This window comes from Capronia coronata (genome assembly GCF_000585585.1).
Source record: "Capronia coronata CBS 617.96 chromosome Unknown acBCG-supercont1.3, whole genome shotgun sequence".
Lineage (NCBI taxonomy): Eukaryota > Fungi > Ascomycota > Eurotiomycetes > Chaetothyriales > Herpotrichiellaceae > Capronia > Capronia coronata.
In genome coordinates, this window is record NW_006912895.1 from 635074 (window position 1) to 653417 (window position 18344).

The window sequence follows — 18344 nt, forward strand, 5'->3', positions numbered from 1 at the left end:
TCGATTCCTCGCCGCCCTTCAGGATGGCGTCCTCTCATACCTCAAGTAGGCCGATTGGTGGTCCAGTCAGCGTCCAGACATAGACAGGACGGTGTCAAGTCAATCTTCCGTCAACCACAAGAGAGTCGAGAGAATGCCCCTCAACAGCTGTTCAGACTTTGATGTGGCGTCTGCAGGCCGGTTTGTTTCAGGGGTCGACCGAAAGCTCCGAAGTCGACATGGATGATAAGATTACAGGGTCACACGATGAGAGAGGCAAGACAAGGCAAGAGATTGACTCCTGGCGGCAACGACGAAACACCGTCGAGAACTGTTGCGTTCATCAACAAGCTGACTGTTGTGATGGATGTTAAGCAACAGAAGAACCGCAGCTCATCAAAGACGAGATTTTTCCTTTTGTCTCCCTGTCAAGTCGGTCGTTCTTCGTCATTGACGTTGTCATCCTCTCGGAACATTTCGAAGCCATGTCAGCGATGCGAGAGGACGCCACGCGAATGACTAGACGAAATCTGAAGCACGCCAGGCCATCGACCCTGGGAGACATCTGGCCCGGTGAGTGGCTAAGCCAAACCTCCCTTCTCCAGATTTCAGCAACGGTTCCCTTGTTCGACGGTTCCCATCCTTTTCATTCTCTGACTGATGACAATGTTCGAGGATTAGTCTCAGTCATGCTCGGGTTCTTTCTCTTTTTCTACAATGGTCCGACCTCGTGGCTGGTCATCGTCGAACGCCCAGTGCCTATTCGACTCTCCTTGATATGGTCGTCTTGACAGCCATGCCAGATCTCAGGAGCCTCATCAACCCGGTCCCATGCAAGTCATGTCGCCTCGGGGTCGTCTGTTAGCACACAGTTGCATCGAGTTTGATTTTTGTTGCACATTGTGCTTCGAGCATGGATGCTCTCTCTGTTCCCTAGCCTCCATGCCCTTCTTGGACCTTTCACGCTCCCGCCAGAACATACACATGGCTGTTCCGCCATGTTCGTCCTGTAACTGTTTCACTCTCTCACCCATGGACCTCGCGATTCAAGTTTCACTCCTTATCACCATTCTGCTTGCTTTCTTGTCCTTCATTTGCCACCCTTTTAATTCGGCACCCCTTCCATTTTTCTTGTTGTTGGCTGGCCCGCCCCATGTTGAATCATGCCCACCAAATGGTTATCGCGTCGGCACAGACATCCTGCTTCCCACAACCATTCCAACTCATACTCAGCGCCGAACTACAGGCAGGACTTTGATTTTCCTTTCCAGGAACAGTCATCCAGCGTCTTCAGCGGTCCAGGCAGAAATCGAGCTGTCGTGACCTCAAGGCCGGTCGACATCCGTCCAACAACGGCCGGAGCGCCCACAGGAAGGCGAAGGCAGCGTGCTCCAGTGCCTGCCACCCGACCAGAGACATCTGACAACCACAAACCTATGCCTATGCAGGTCAGCAATGTCATGTTAAGGTCAGACGATGGTCTGATCGGCCTCGCCTTCGGCAGCCCGTCCCATCCTCCTCAGTCCTTTTGTACTCCTAGCATGGAATCCGTCCCGCTGGAACTCAATCCCACCCTCCGACACAACCATCCGTCCCCCGACAAATCAGCACAAATGCAGTCGAGGAAGTGGAGGAAGCTGGGGAGTCTGTTCAAGTCCCGGGAAGCTGTGGTTCGACGGGATGAGGTCCCTCCAGGTCCAACGATCGGGTTGCCGACCGGATTGGTGATGCTGGATAAGAGTCCGACAAGTCAGAGTAGAATTCTGGACGCGCATAAACTACAACCAATACAGTCGGATTCACGTCAAGGTGATACTCCATCATCGCTCGACAAGAAACCAGCCGCGAACCTTGAAGTTCCTGAGAAGATGGGAATCAAGTCGGGAGATGATATGATATCAAGGCCGTCGACAGCCACCGATGCCAATATACAAAGTGAGCTGCACAGGAGACCTCCTTTGCCGAAACTTGAACTGGAGATCCCAACGGAGCCTCTCGATCGGTTTAGTGTCATGTTCCGCAATCTACCAGCCGCCACCCGCTCTTCGTCTCTGCTAGCCAGACGGAGCAAGACCCTGAGGAGTCTGAAGTCCTTTGAAGACATTGCACCCATGACTGGTCCAGACAAAGACAATTACATGCCTCATTCAACCACCGAGTCGCTGACGCCCCTCATGCCACCGAGACTCTTAACAACACCAACGAGGGCGAGATCACCAGCAGGTTGCAAATATTCGTTGTTTCCCACCACATCTTCTACGCCAGTGAAGAACCCTGGGCACGGCGCGACCTTGGAAAATGGTGGCCGTGGCAGATCTCAATTGAAAAGATCAATGACCTCGCCGGCCCGTCTGTCTCCCATGCAAGATCACTTCGCGGCGGCAAAGCCAAAACCTCTCAACCTCCTGAAAAGGACATCATCCAGTGAACATGTGGATACTAAATCAGGCGTCAACGGAAGGATCTCTAACGAGCAAATTGTCAGCAGTCCTGAGGATAACACGGCTTCGACGGACCGAGAGGCTCCATGGAGTTCGACTCATTCATTCCAATCATCCCTCTCGTCTGCTACTACCGTTGACGAGATCTTCTTCGACATCAAATCCTTTCGGGATTCAAAAGGGGTTGAGGATGGTCAGTTTGTCATGACCAGGCCAGCGTCGGCCGCCATACACTTGGCTCGAACCCGATCAAAGCGTGCCGGTCCTACATATCGGATTCGACGCCCGGAAGATGCGCCCTCTGACGAAGTTGACGAACCCTCGACGCCACTTCCTCCACCTATGCCATCAGCGACCTTGTCCGTTATTTCGGCTGGCACCACCAAACATACCTCTGTCAACACGGCATATTTCGATGAAGCCATTGCCGCGGTTGAATTGCTCACATCGCCCACCGCCACAGCCGAGTCCGAGAGGATTCTCCCCATCACCTTCGCCTCCCCTCGGCCTGGCATTTTTGCTCACAAGGAACCATCTGGTGCCGCCCCATCGACGGATACGTCGTCGCCTAGTGCCAGAAATCAATCGACCGATCCTTTAACGAGCCATGCAAACCTTACTCGGGAAGAAGTCGGCCAGCTGATTCCTTCGCCCGTTACCGAAGTCAGGGAGGATCTCTCACAGTACAGTGCCTCTGAATACACAGTCACGCCGAGCTCCACACCAGTGCCGCCACATACTCAACCCGAAGCGAAGATCAGGGCTCTCGTATCTCCCCAGATTGCGGCTGCGAAACGAGTCGATCGACCGATTGACGACTCGCCGACCATTCCCCAAGGTCCTCCCAGTCTACGACATACGCCCACTGGGACGTCATCACCAGCGTCAGCCGATGACAAGCCACCGCCAGTGCCGACGAAGGATGCGAAATACATCCCTCTGTCGAAATATGCCGCAAAGAACACTGTCTTCAAGATCGAGCAAGCGGGTATCACACCCACCAGACCACTCCGGACCAACACCGACAGTAGCTTTAATGTCAGCCATCCTCCACAGGCTGCGACGCCAGGAAACAAGGAACGATCCGCGACTCTCCCTTCATCTCTACGCCCTCCCCGTCCGCCTGCTGAGGCATCGTCGCCGTCCTCGGCCCTCCGAGGTCTTGAGAAGACCGTTCCGCCACCGCCATCTTCACGTTCTAATCCTCGCTCCGCTCAACCGGCACCAATCAAAGCAGAAGTGGCCGTTGCCCGCACCATTTCCTTGTCTCGCAAACAGAGCGCCCGTGTCCATGTTCCTGGACCCAAACTTGGTGTTCGCCGCGCCGAGGCTGCCGCGCGTCAACAGCGACGACATTCGCACCAACAAAAGCGAAGTGAGTCAGAACCACCGAAGCCGTCGATGATGGGGGGTCATCGCCACCGCCGCACAGGGTCTAGGTCTGTGTCTAAGGACAAAATCATGTCTTTTATCCGCGGCGAACAGTCTGACTCGGATAAGGAGAAGGAACGTCAGAGGGAAAGGGAGAGAGAGAAGGAGAGGGCCAGACTGCAGATCGAGAAGCAGGTGGCCATTAGGGAGAAAGCCAAAGAGAAAGAAAGGGAGAAAGAGCGAGAGAAAGAGAAGGACCGATCAAGAGAAACGCCCGTCGTGACCCGCATTCACGACAACGATGATGACGACAGCAACGATCTTTCGCCGCAAACTCGAAAGTGGGAGATGATCGATAAAAGCAAGTGGGAGATTCTGGAGAAGAAGGCATATTCCCCCGTCGTGGTGCAGGCCCAGCGCGGACACCGGCCTGGCTTGAGTGTCGGCGTGGTCGTGGAGGATGTATGATTTTTGATCTTTTGTTTCATTTATGAGGTTCGAGGTTCGAAGTCTGGGTTTCTTTGTTTGTTTGTTGCGATATGTATATGGGAGTGTGGAAATTCAGCTTGTACTTAAAGAGCGAGCAGGTCTTGGTTTATTGTACATACACTCCTGCTCCATCTGGCGTGGGAACGGGGCTCGCTTGGTTTTGATCTGATCTGGTGAGCCAATAGTGTCTGCCGTCTGCTGTCTGGCGTCTCTGGCGTCTCTGACTGGAAGGCCTTGGATGGCTTGGATGGCTAACACGATGATGGCCGACATATGACATTTAACCTTGGTCCTTTTGATCGGTTTATAACGGACCCAGCGGCAGAAATGTGGCGGTCAGATCATCTGGCTGCGTTGTAACATATATCTTCTAAGGTGTTAATATTGTCTTTTAGGTAGAGGACGTCTCGACGGACGAACAGACGGGATAAATAGAAAGGGGGTAGTAGGCCCGCTGCACAGGTTTTCTATCGTCTCGAATCATGTAGGATGGGGAATTTCCCGTTGGCAGGGAGAGACAACATGAAAAAGACCTGCGAGATAGTGTCAAGCCTTGACAAGACCCAGAGACAAGACCCAAACCCAGGGCTATGGATGCATTCTGGAATCTGAATAGATGGTGAGGTCTGATATCCATGAACATTGTGCTGCAGAGCGAGATTGTTAAAAAAAATTTAATTGGGAGAATGGGAAGACTTCTTGGAAAGTGAGACGGAGATAGTGTACTTTGAATGGGTCAGGCCCAACATGCTTTGCCAATCTTCGGCGTTGATTTCCCAAAAGGATCTCCTGAAGAAGGAGACGATACTAGGATCAAGGCCAAACCACTCCCCCATTCCTCAGGATCAAGTTCTAGAAGACCCCTTGGGGGCTGACCTTTTCTCCCGTTCCTCAGAGATAAACTGCGAAAGACCGCTTAGGGGCCGACATCTCCTTCTCCCTATATTAGTAGCCTTCATAGATAACAACTCACAGCCCGGCGTTTGCTGGTCATTGAATGTCGAGCCATCAGTTCACCACAAGAGCCTTGATATGGATATGGCATCATACACTTTACACCTGTGACAGACCTTTATCCTCAATCCTTGAGGAGATTCAAATCCCATCTTTTCCGATCATCAAGCGCCTTCCCATTCACGGCGACCAGAAATCGATGCAGCATCAGACTCGGCGGCAGAGGGTTGCGGTGTTCCAGAGCGATATGTGCGATCAGGTCACGCGCTGTGGCGAACGCGCTGTAACCCCGGACCAATTGATGATGTCGAGTAGTAGCGAAACAGAAAACACAGCCATACTTGAGCGACGTTTTCTGTTGTTGCTGCTGCTGCTTATGACCGACAGCAGCAGGCAGGTAGAGATGGGACTTGGCCAGGAACGAAGAGCGATACTGCACGGCGAGGCGGTCATGTTCGCGAATCTCGTCCGTGGTGTGGATGTTGGACGTGACGCTGCTGGCGACATGATAGCGCACTCGATACGCACACTGGCCGTCGCGACACTCCCAGTGGAGAAAGGCGCCGCCGAACGCCTTGAGTTTCTGCTGCTCGTACTTCTCGCCGGCCAGGTCCTTGCGGTCGACGAACGAGATGCGGCCGCGGTCGCGGTTGTTGCTGATCTGCAGGGCGCCGCGGCAGAAGGCCCGGCCCAGCTCGTGCGTGCTGGTACCGTCGCTGGCGCGGAGGTCTTCGGGCCGCAGCCGGCGCGGGTTGCTGGGCGACAGACCCGGCACCTGTTTCAGCTGGTCCTCGCGATAGTTCAGCGTCTCCCAGATGCTCGCGAACGGGCGGCGCTCCTCGAGGTCGCGGTCGTAGTGGTTCACGAAGATGCTCTGGATCCCGTGGATCGCGTTGAGCAGTTGTCCGACGATCCCCATCAGATACTGTGCTGCTAGACCGTCCGAGTCGTCGATCAGGTACGGCAGCTGCGTGTAGGATAACGTGGCGAGCGATTTGAGGCGCGATTGTAGAATCACCAGTCGTGGGTCGTACGCTTGGATCTCGTTCGGCACGATCTCCGGGTAGATGTACCAGTCGATCAGCGTCTTGAGCCGATGGCGGACCTGTAGCAGAATTAAGAGGAGGTCGTTGATGGCTTGTGGGATCGTGATTGGCTCCGGTGGCGGGAGCGGTGCTGCTGCTGCGGCTGCGGCCCCTTCTGCTCCAGCTCCTGATAGTCCGAAACCAGAAGCGTCGGCGGGGAAAGCCATGGTTGCGAATTGGGTTGTGGAATTGGAGTGATGCTACTACGATGAGCGGATGGGATGAAAGGGCTGTGTCAATGACTTTGGTGCATGGGTTCCGTCACAGCCTGATGCTGGTGAGTCTGGTCTGGTGATGGAAGGGTGTGGGACGCAGTGTGGTAGTCGAGCGGTATGAAGGCGCTTGAAATGTGATCCGGGTGGCACATCATGTTTTGAAAGTACGGCTGCGTATGTCAAGATAAGGAAGATGTTGAATCAATTCCAAGACGAGACAGCCCGTTTGCGACACAAGACGAAGGAGGAGAGAAGACGAGAACAGACGGAGGCAGACACAGAATCTTGTTCACAGCCCGAGGAGGGCATCCTACCTCTCATGGATGTTCGTTGATGGTGGTCACGAGGCTAGATGCCTTCCATGCCGGCCGTTGGGCTAAGGCAGATTTCGAGAGTTTTGCACACCAAGAAGGTCATCAGAAAGGCTCACCATAGGCCTCGCTTGGCCATGCTGGACCGCTGTCATTGCATTTGCCAGCAGCGTTCATGCCAGCTTATGCATGAGAGCCCTGAGGTCGAGCTGGTTCGCACGCCAGCGAGAGTGTACATTGGCTGTAGCTGCAGCTCTGCCACGGTGGCAGGCTATGATTGGTTATGGATGGTAGCGGGTGGGATGGGAGAGTGGTAGAGTCGATTGTTGGAGATAGAGGAGAGCGAGAGAGAAGACGGGGATGTCGAGGGAGAGATAGGAGATGAGAGATGAGGAGGGAGGGGGGGGGGTGGTCAGGGGGAGAAGATGGTGGTTCCAATTAACACTGCTCTAACTGCTTCAGGCGATATATCTCGCCATTTTATGGCATTCAACGCTAAACTCTTTTGGGGTATCAGACTTCACGATATTTTCTGGCATCGCAATGCATGATATATCCTCCGCGGTATGCAGCAGCTAGTCGTGGAATGGTAGAGCCAAAATGCCGACGGAGTTAGAAGATGTATGTGAATGGCTCTGCGAAAGTGTTGAACTGTGAATGGACGCTGATATCTGCCAGCTCGTCGAATTCCTACATCATGGAAATACTCAGATCAGGCAAATCGGTAAGTACAGTCGTTTGTCTTGTTGTTCAAAGCCTTTGACCGGGAGACTCGAGCAGTATCATCGAGACTGTTTGTTATATACCCAATACTGACACTCACTGTCTGTAGCTTGCGAGCACCTGGTCGGCTATTCCTCGGACCCGGCCATCTTCAAGATACACCAACTACTCCCCATCCAAGACCTGAAGTTACTCGTGAGAGACTACGCCGTGAGTACAGCCTGAGCCACATTCCACAGACACACTATTGACAGATGCCTGGCGCTAGCCTATTGCGCAAAATGTTCTCACCATCCTCGTCAACCTCAGTCATGATGCCGAGATCCTAGACAACCTGGCCGCCGACGATTCGTTCATTGAGACGCTGTTGAAGAAGATCACTGTATGTCGACCACAAATCTGTTCTACCTCGGTCGGGGTGGTCCTCTGAGGTGGGATGCCATTGTCTGACATGACTCCCAGAATCCAAAAGAAACAGCCGCCAACGAGATTGCCATGCTTCTCTCAAATCTGGCCAAGTCCGACCGTATGGAGAAGCTGATCACCCTCAAACGCTCTGTACCCGATAAATCTGTCTCCACATCTCCATACGCCCTCGATCAACTATTCGACCTGTTCGTCAAGGGCGCTGACGGCAGCTTAAACAAACACGCGGACTTCGACTACCTTGCCTATCTTCTGGCCGACATGTCTAAACACAAGGCTGGTCGGGATCACTTCTTAAGCAAGCGAGAATACGATGGCGTCGTACCCATCAGCAAGTTAATGGTGTTTACGGAGCACAAAAGCCACATCCGAAGAAGAGGAGTCGCCAGTACGATTAAGAACGTGGCTTTCGAGGTCGAGAAGCATCCATTACTTCTGGCCGACGACACCGAGACTATTGACGATACCCCCGGTGTCAATGTGTTACCCTACATTTTACTACCTCTGGCAGGCTCCGAGGAGTACCCAGAAGAGGAATCTGCAAACATGCTTCCCGACTTACAACTTCTACCACCAGACAAGGCGAGAGAAAGTGACAATGACATCCTGACTACACATTTGGAAACACTTCTCTTGCTTAGTACGACAAGGCCAGGAAGAGACAAGCTGAGGGCCGTCCAGGTTTATCCACTGGTTCGGGAGACCCATTTACATGTGGACGACGAAGGGGTGAGGGAGGCTTGTGACCGGTTGGTCCAAGTCTTGATGAGAGATGAAGAAGAAACTGTGCGTGTAGAGGAGATCGATGAGGATAAGAGAATTGAAGAGATCTTCTAGACGACACATGACCATAGATCAATAATGCAAGTACAGACAGACATAGCACAACAAGAATTCATGAAGGACTGTGGCAGCAATGTCATCGGGTGAAATAGACTCCCACTTTATTTACCATCCCCGTCAGTTAATGGTACGGTGAAGTACGGAAGTCGTTCGTGAGCTGTACGGTGAAGTGTATGTCGTGACGTGACATCAATTGTAACTTCATCTTTTTCTCTGGACAACGCGTCGTTTGTTTTGTCCTTGCTCATAACAAAAAGATAATCCCTCAATGTCAATCTAACAGACTATGGCTCTGGCGCCTGGGGCAAGACAGCCACATGGATTTGAGCCTCCGCCATCGTCTATCTTGGCCACTCATGTCGTCCGGGGACAGGGTGTCCCAGATCTGGATCGACACCATTTCAACCAGTTGTTGACTGAAGTGCTCGGCTCCAACGACGAGGGCCAGCCTAACCTGGGTGATGATGTCTCCGTCAATCACAAGCTCATCTGTATCATATTTCAAGTCGGCATCGAACCAGCCCTTGAAGAAAATCCCTTTAGAGCCGCGGCTGCTTCAGGTAAGGTCGATGCTCAGCTGAGACGATGCCTCGCCGTGCTGCAGGTCGCTATCGAGAGATCGCCCCAAGTTCTTTTTATGATATCGGATCCTCCTGGCAAAGACGTGACTGGTCCACCATGTCCACTATACTACTGGCTGATCCCTAGACTTCTACCGGTTATCCCCCTGTGCCAGGAGGTCGAGGCTCGAGATGCCGTGCTGGATGTCTTCAATGCCATGCTTGAAGTTGACAAAAAGTGTGCAACTGCATATTCATGTGGCAATGTCTTAGAGTTCTTGAGAAGGTGCATATCAGGTGCGGCAACTGAAGTCCAAGATCCTGCGACCGGATGATGCTAACTCTACCCAGGTCTTGTCAAGATCACAGCCTCTCTCCACATCCGACATCCCCGAAAAGCCATCATCATCGATCCCGAGGACTTTGCCACTGCAGTGTCGGATGTCACCCGTGGTACTCCTGTCACCATACCAGCCCTCAAGTTCCCTTCGCTCCGCCTGCTGTTCATGACCCTCGCTCGTTCGTTGAAGGTCGTTTCCAAGCATTCCGAAACTGCTCAGGACAAATTGCAATTTTGGAAAGTCTTCACGCGGTTCCGTCAGTTTGTGGACGATTACAGTGATTTGACAATCGAGAAGGATCCATCCGAGGTAGATTTTACAGACCTCCTACATTTCTCAGCGCTGATGTCTGCTTAGGAATTATCCCATGAGATTCGCAGCTTGAACAATACACCGCGTCGGCCCCGTTCAAAGCCGGCCACTAGCAACATCGCCGAAACGTGGCCTGAGAGCGACAGGGCTCGCAAACGTCTGCGCCTCTCCACCGACACTGAAGATGGCCTCCCAAACCAGAGTTCGCAACAAAAGGTCTGCCGTCGAATTACCATGGAGCTCACAGGCCGCGCCGTCCCTGACCTCGATGGACTCAGTCAGGCAGCGTCGGCGAATTTCCGTCGTCTATCCGAAGACAAGCAGTGCGCTGCCCTTGAAGCATTGGGGACAGCCGCCTGCCAACTGGCCCTACAATCGCAGGAAAGTCATTGTCAAATATGTGACGAAGGAAGCGATTCTGCAAACACTTCTGAAATCCCTGTTGCAGCCACGAGTGAAGAGCTACTCAAGACCTTGGTAGCCCTTGTTCAAAGCATTTCGCGGCAGTCGAGGGCTCGAGTGGCAGCCATGTCGGCACTGCGTCGTGTTCTCATGCATACGGACTCGGCCTCGGATTTGAAACTGAGTCAGACACCTGCCGGTGACTGGTGCCTTCAGTCGCTCAAGAGTTCATCTAGAGATCTTCGCATCACCGCAACTAGAACTTTGCAAGCCTATGTGATGAGGAGGAGGAGCGTCGACGTTTCTCTAATCCGGGAAAACAGAATCACCGCATTGGACCTTCTGCATATCCTCTGGGAAAAGGCCGAGGTTGCCGTACAGGAGACCTCTGTGATGGCTCTGGTACAAATGGCTCAAGTGGTTGGTGATGAAGAATTGAACATCATTCTCGTCAGATTGATCGAGTATCTCGGCCACAGCAATCCTTACCTTAGCGGTGTGGTATATGCGGAGATTCAACACCTGGCGGTGGCTATGCATATGTCTGTCTGGCTCCTTTTTCGTCCGTTCTGGCGGACTCTGGGTGTTGTCCTGGCAAAATCACTAACGAACCGCCCGAACGTGGCCGACCAGTTATGTGATCTTCTGGGCATGGACATGACTGGACTGATGGGACATACCGCTGAATACGCCCTCCCCTACCTTGTCCTCCACAAGGAGCTAGACACCATCAGACGCTTTGCAGAGGCAAATGGTTCGTCCACCACCCCGTTTGACCTCTGCACCCAGGGAAAGAATCTCATTGCAATACTTTCATTCCTACTGGTACAGCCCTTCTCCGATGCCGAACAGTCAATCATCTCTCTGTTATCCGAAGTCTCGGAAGATTTTGGGAAAAATGATCTCGCCAGTTGGGTTGCCCTGGATCCAATCCACATCACCTGCGAATTGCTCAAAGTCATCGGCGACAGTGGACAGGGGAAGTCATCGCGCGTCTATCAAGCTCTCCAACTTCTTGCACAGTTGGTGGCTCGTCAGCGCGGGCAGTCTTCTGGGTCCAAGCGCAGTGACAGCATGGGGTCCTTTTTGGAGAATAACGTTCTCGCAATCGTCACCCATTTCACTGTTCTTTTGAATGACCTAGAAGCGAAAGAGCCCAAGGTGGAGAAGCGCAGATGCCTCGCAGCGCTAGGAGAAGTGGTCAAACTAGGCAAGAGTCGTGTGGTCCGAGCCTTGCCTCAAATTTGCGCCTGCCTAAGATCAGGCCTTGATGATAAAGAACTGTGCAACGCAGCGTTCAGCTCCTGGGTGGCCATGATTAGGTCACTCAAGAAAGACGACTTGGCACCCCTTATTGACCAGACCTTAGCAATCATCGTCCGGACCTGGGACGTGCTGGACAGTCCTTCACAGCAGCTGGCTCACGATGTGGTCGGCGAGTTGTTGCGCAATCATACTGCACTGATTCGAGAGCAATTCAGCACCATGCCGTCGCTTGCTTCGATCCCACTTCTGGCCAAGTACGAGGCTGAAATCAGCGCCCTGAAACGCCAGATGGACGAGCGGCGTCAACTCGCTGCATTTATCCCCAGACTACAGGACGAGAACCTGGTTGTCGTCCAACAGGCCTTGAACGAACTTCCACCACTTTTGGCTCAGAAGCAAGATCTACTACAGCGCTCGATCCTGCGAGAACAGCCAGACGAGTTCGTGGCAAATTTGACGCGCGCTTTACTTGAGTGTTGCGTCCGGTTCAATACAAGCATCGAAATCGGTACTCTATGTGGCCAGTGCCTGGGTCAGATAGGTTGTCTGGACTCTAGCAAGATCGAAAGCGTGAAAGAGCGGAAGACCATGGTGGTCCTATCAAACTTCGGAAAGGCAGACGAGGTGATCGAATGGGTCTTCTTCTTCCTCCAACATGTCCTAGTCAACGCATTTTTGTCTGCAACAACGACCAGAGCGCAGGGGTTCCTTGCCTGGGCCATGCAGGAATATCTCAAGACCTGCGAGCAGGACAACCCTTCTCGACATGGCGAAGGTAATCTCGCTTCACGGCTGTGGGCGAAGCTACCGGACAGCATCCAGAACACACTAACGCCGTTCTTGAGCTCGAAATACACCGTACAAGAAATCAGACCGCCGGAGAAAAGTCAATACCCAGTTTACCGGCCCGGCATGAGACACCGAGACTGGCTTCGGACCGTGACTCTGGACTTTCTCCACCGAGGATCTGGGGACAACGTGGACATTATGTTTGGAATCGCTTGTCGTATCATCCACGGTCAAGACTCTTCCATACCTGCCTTTCTCCTTCCCTACACCGTGGTCAATCTCATCGTCAGCGGCATCGAGCGTGATAGTGAAGATATCCTGGAGGAGATCACATGCATTCTCAGCTTGTCATTAGACGGTCAGGAGCGTCGAGTTCAGGATGACATCAAACTGTGCAGTCAGACGGTATTTGAAATCCTAGACTATGTGTCTACCTGGCATCAACAGAAGCGGAAGCAATATGCCATGGGCGTGGCCAGATCAGACCGCGGACACAACGATCCCCTTCTGGAGAATGCTGCAGCACAGATACGGAGCATTGAGCGAGTGCTGGAACGAATCCCCCCGGACATACTAGCAAAACGGGCACTCGAATGCAAGTCTTATTCCAGAGCGCTCTTTCACTGGGAACAACACATCCGCAAGTCAAAGGCTGACGATATGGAAACGGAGCTGCAAAGAATGCAGGATATATATGCTCAGATCGATGAACCGGACGGTATCGAAGGCATCTCATCCCGGATGTATGTCCTCGACATCGAGCAACAAGTCCTCGAACATAAGAAAGCTGGTCGATGGACGGCGGCTCAAAACTGGTACGAAATGAAACTGCTGGCTGATCCAGACAATAACGACGTGCAAAAGAACTTGATGGATTGCCTCAAGGAATCTGGACAATATGATGTGTTGCTCCATCACTTTGAGGGAATCAAACGCCGAGGCACAACCTCTGGGACTCTTCTTGCACCCTATGCACTGGAGGCTGCTTGGGCCACTGGTCAATGGGATCGTCTGTCCAGCTACGTCCCGAAAAGCGGCGGGTATGATTTTGCTTCTCATCTGGCAGAGTTGATGCTTGCTGTCAAGAACAACGATACCGCAAAGGTGACACAGCTTTTCGAGGAGTTGTACGGCACTGCAGTATCGGAACTGACCCCAGCGACCATATCTTCATTCCAAGCCAGTCATGATACCTTGCTGAAAATGCACGTCCTCAGCGATGTGCAGCTGATAACGTCGAGTGGTAAAGATGACCGATCGTCTGTTCTGGAGACTTTGAGAGGCCGCCTCGATGTCCTGGGGTCGAATGTAGCTGATAAGCAGTATGTCCTTGGAGTCCGACGCGCTCTGATGTCTTTGCGACAAGACACCTTCACCTCGGACGATGTTGCAGCAGCGTGGCTTTCGAGTGCCAGGCTGGCACGAAAGGCTCGATCCACCACTCAAGCTTTCAATGCCGTTCTCAAAGCGTCGGCTCTGGGCGACAAGTCTGCGGCGATTGAACAGGCCAAACTCATGTGGCTCGAGGGACACCATCGAAAGGCAATCCAGATCCTAGAAGGAGCGATCGAGTCTGGTGCTTTTATAGCCCACGACTATATTGCCGAGAATGGGCCGGTCACCATGACAGTCGAACAGCGTCATTCCCAGAACGAACTCATTGCCAAAGCCCACGTCTTGCTCGGCAAATGGCTTGATCAAGCCGGCCAGACCCAGTCGGATGCGATCCTCAAGACATTCCGCAAGGCCACGGAAAGCTTTCGCAGATGGGAGAAGGGTTGGTATAACGTTGGGCGTTACTACAACAAGATCCTGGACTTGGAGAAAACGATGCCTCCTGGCAAAGAAAGCCAGACATATCTGACTGGAGAAACGGCGAAACTGGTGATTGACAACTATCTGAAATCACTCACCAGCGGGAGCAAATACATCTTCCAGACATTGCCCAAGATTCTGACACTGTGGCTGGAACTCGCAGAGATGGCGGACTTGCCGAAAGACCCACGACGCGGCAACGACAGTTTCCACATGCACAATTCGGCACAACGAAAGCGAGTTATTGAGGATACAAACAACCTGATCAAGAGATACATTGACCGCCTTCAACCAGTCCTGTTTTACACAATTCTGCCCCAAGTCGTTGCTCGGATTTGCCATCGAGACCATACAATCTCCGGAATGCTGGGGAGCATCATCGTCAAAGTCGTGCGGGCGTTCCCTCAGCAGGCGATGTGGACACTTCTGGCCGTTGTGCAGTCGAAACAAAAGGACCGAGCAAAGAGAGGAATAGAGCTTCTCAGACAGATATATGAGACGGAGAAGAAGTCGTCGAAAGGCGGAACGGCCAGTGCTGTAGAGCTGAGAAACCTGTCGACCAAGGGGCAGACTTTCATCACAGAGTTGATCCGAATCTCCGAAGAGCCGATCAACGAGAAGGTGTCCCGCATCAGCCTGTCCGCCAAGTTGGGCTTCAAGCACGAAATCGCACCACCGAAACTGGTCGTGCCGAATCAAGCCTCCTTGATACCCAGCATGCCGACCAACTTCGAGGCAGCCCAGCTCAAGGCGTTCCGGCCATTTGCCAAAGAGCCGGTGACGATCTCGGGATTCCTGGACGAGGCGCTCGTGCTCTCGTCTCTGCAGAAGCCACGAAGACTGACGATCCGCGGGTCCGACGGCGCCCTGTACAACGTGCTGGCCAAGCCCAAAGATGACCTCCGCAAAGACCAGCGACTCATGGAATTCAACACGATGATCAACCGGGTGCTCAAGCGCGACGTCGAAGCGGCCAAGCGCCGCCTCTACATCCGCACGTACGCGGTGGTGCCGCTCAACGAGGAATGCGGGCTCATCGAATGGGTCGACAACCTCAAGACGTTCCGCGACATCATCCTCAAACTGTACAAAGACAAATCCATCCAGCCGAACTACATCGAGATCCGCAACCTGCTGGACGAGGCGTGCTCCGGCGACCCGGACAAGATCCAGATCTTCCCGACGCGCGTGCTCAGCAAATTCCCGCCCGTGTTCCACGAATGGTTTGTCGAAAGCTTCCCCGACCCGTCTGCGTGGTTCAACGCACGCCTGCGCTACACGCGCTCCGCGGCCGTCATGTCGATCGTCGGCCACGTCTTGGGGCTGGGCGACCGACACGGCGAAAACATCTTGTTCGAAGAAGACAACGGCGGCACGCTGCACGTCGACTTCAACTGCCTGTTCGACAAGGGCCTGACCTTTGAGAAGCCCGAAATGGTGCCCTTCCGCCTCACGCACAACATGGTCGACGCCATGGGCGTGTATGGCTACGAAGGCCCGTTCCGGCGCTGCTGCGAAATCACCCTGACGCTGCTCCGCTCCAACGAGGACGCATTGATGACCATTCTCGAAACCTTCCTGCACGACCCCACCACCGACTTCATTAACTCTGGCGGCAGGAAGAAGAAACAGGTCAACGGCGTGCCGAATACGCCCGTCGAGGTCCTCGAGGGCGTCAGAGCAAAGGTCAGGGGCATGTTGCCCGGTGAAAGTGTGCCGTTGAGCGTGGGGGGTTATGTCGATGAACAGATCAGGAGGGCGACCGATATGGCGAACCTGGCCAGGATGTATATTGGCTGGTGTGCTTTCTTTTGATTGATTGTCATTGAGTGTTGGTGTGGTCGTTAGTGGTAGTATTGATTATGGCTGAGTGACCAATACACTTAAGTACACAATACAAGTACTCAATAGTCGATAGTCGATGGTCTGCGAAAGGAACAAACTAATACTATTACGAGTCGTCTCTTGGGATTATTATGCCGGATGGTCCGGCTTCTTTTTGTATGATTTCCGAGGTTTAGGAAAGATAGAAGTGTGTGCATTCTCATGCATAAGACACACAGAGTGTCGGGACTGAATACATTAATCACAGAGAGAACAGCCTTCAGAGAAGAAGGCGTGCATGAGATGAGATGTCTGAAGTCAAGTAGGAATGGGATTGTATCGAAAGTAACCAAATTACAACGCCAGATCCCTCACCAGCAGGCTCCTGTTCTGAGTCGCGACAGGCACATGGAATAGGTACCATTCACTCAATCATTCTGCACTGGGGAAGATGAGAACATGTCGTCTGCCTCGAGATCTTCTTCGACCTCGGCTTCGATATGGTCTTTGGGTTCCTGTTCTTTTAAGTCCTCTTGCCGTTGGTCTTGCTCCTCCTCGTGCTCATGCTGCTGCAATTGGACTTCTACTTCTGCTTGTGGTTGGAGTTGGTTCTCTTGTTCTCTTCCGCCTTCTTGTTCCTCAGTATGCATGTCTGCAGACATGACACCTTGCTCTTCCGCTCCATGCTTAGCCTCATCCGCTTCTGCATGTGGAGATCTTTGAATTGTGTCATCGGCGCCAGCGCGAGCCTGAGTGGATGTCGATACCGATGCGGCTGCACGTGTTGAACTTTGAGTCTGTTGGAAGTCTTGCGTGGGATTCGCAGTGCCTTGTACCGGTGATGAAGAAAACATGTCGTCGCCGTCGGCCTCGGCCTCAACCTCGACCTCGGCGTTGTCTCCTGGTGTTTCATCCGTGATCGAGTGGCCGGTCGTCGTTCCTGGAGGCGCAGAAGATTGCGGTCTGGTGCTGGCCTGCTGAAGTGCCTCTTGATCGGCGAGAACTGCGTCGAGGTCATCGTCAATGTCATCGACGATCAGATCTTCGTCCTGAGTTGTCGTACTCTTCTTCAGTGTTGTGGCAGAACTGTTCGGCGCCTCTGTCGCCGGGTCTGTAATGGCAGTGTTTAGATTCGCACGTGTTTCCTGCTCCGCCAGTAGAGCATCCAAATCATCCATGTCTTCATCGTCGTCGTCGTCATCATCAAAGGGAGACGTTTTGACCTTAGAAACGGGCTTAGATGCCGATGTGGTCGACGTCGGGGCTTTTCGAGTCTCTTGCTCTGCTAGTAAGGCATCAAGATCATCTTCGCCTTCAGAGTCCATATCCATTGCAGTCCGTAGTCTAGACGGAGCAGTGTGTGTCATAGAGGTGTCCTGCTCGGCCAACAGCGCATCGAGGTCGTCGTCCTCAGGCATGTCGTCGAATATGGCAGCCGGTTCATGGCTTGCTCCAGTGTCAGGAATGAACAACGAGTCGTCACCATCCACTGCAGCGCCTGGGATATTCTTGTCGGCGGGGGGGTTGTCGCCATACAGATCGTCCGTTTCTCGCTCCTCGTCCTGCTTCTGCCGTCCCTTGTCCCTGGCATAACCGGGCTTGCCTTGGTCGATCCACTCCTTCCTCATAGTCTGCATTCGCTTACTATGCCCGACCTTCTCGATCAATTGGAGGCCATCTGCGAACTTGGCCCGCGGGTATAATTCGTCCAGCCACAGTTGGTAGTAATTCAGTAGCCGAGCCACGTCTGAGAACTCGTGTCCTTTGCCTTTGAGATGCAGTTTCTTCGCGAACTTGCCTGAAAGCGCGAGCGCGCGGAGTTTCGGGATTCCATTTGCGGAAAGGAGTCTGCCATACATGTGTGAGATGTGTTCGGTCGGTCAAGAGAAACTGGACTATGCTCACCTCGCTTCATCCAGTTTGGCAATGGGCTTTCTTTTCTTGGTGATTTTCACTTCCTCGTCCAAACCAAGGTCGGCACCGAAGCCGCCATCTTCTCCGGCTTTGCGCTTCGCTGGACGAGGGTTTAGGGTTGTATTATCGTCGCGAGCCTTGCGCGTCTGCTTGTCCTTGAAGGGATCTTCGTCGTCGGTCGAATCGAAGTTGAAGAGCCCATCGACGGTTGCAGAAGTTAGAGGGTCGGCTGCCATGGTGTACACTTTCTGTTCCGTATAGTTACCAAGGGTGCTGAGAAGAAG

The 18344-nt window shown here is 53.1% G+C and overlaps 5 protein-coding genes across 5 annotated transcripts; 3 read left to right on the forward strand and 2 right to left on the reverse strand.

Moving 5' to 3' along the window:
- Positions 1-1142: 1142 nt before the first annotated feature.
- On the forward strand, positions 1143-4259 carry A1O1_03516 (uncharacterized protein; the record flags this gene model as incomplete). The annotated part of the gene is made up of 1 exon (XM_007724419.1): positions 1143-4259. One exon carries the CDS (start codon positions 1143-1145, stop codon positions 4257-4259), a length of 3117 nt encoding a protein of 1038 aa, XP_007722609.1.
- A 1099-nt stretch (positions 4260-5358) lies between these two features.
- Positions 5359-6486, reverse strand: A1O1_03517 (uncharacterized protein; the record flags this gene model as incomplete). The annotated part of the gene is made up of 1 exon (XM_007724420.1): positions 5359-6486. One exon carries the CDS (start codon positions 6484-6486, stop codon positions 5359-5361), a length of 1128 nt encoding a protein of 375 aa, XP_007722610.1.
- A 1016-nt stretch (positions 6487-7502) lies between these two features.
- A1O1_03518 (uncharacterized protein) lies at positions 7503-8831 on the forward strand (the record flags this gene model as incomplete). The annotated part of the gene is made up of 4 exons (XM_007724421.1): positions 7503-7569; positions 7678-7778; positions 7837-7950; positions 8031-8831. 4 exons carry the CDS (start codon positions 7503-7505, stop codon positions 8829-8831), a joined length of 1083 nt encoding a protein of 360 aa, XP_007722611.1.
- A 292-nt stretch (positions 8832-9123) lies between these two features.
- On the forward strand, positions 9124-16137 carry A1O1_03519 (uncharacterized protein; the record flags this gene model as incomplete). Its single annotated transcript, XM_007724422.1, has 3 exons — positions 9124-9694; positions 9749-10047; positions 10096-16137. 3 exons carry the CDS (start codon positions 9124-9126, stop codon positions 16135-16137), a joined length of 6912 nt encoding a protein of 2303 aa, XP_007722612.1.
- Positions 16138-16574: 437 nt separating this feature from the next.
- On the reverse strand, positions 16575-18296 carry A1O1_03520 (uncharacterized protein; the record flags this gene model as incomplete). The annotated part of the gene is made up of 2 exons (XM_007724423.1): positions 16575-17994; positions 18052-18296. The coding sequence occupies 2 exons, from the start codon at positions 18294-18296 to the stop codon at positions 16575-16577; spliced, it is 1665 nt and encodes a 554-aa protein (XP_007722613.1).
- Between the last annotated feature and the right edge of the window lie 48 nt (positions 18297-18344).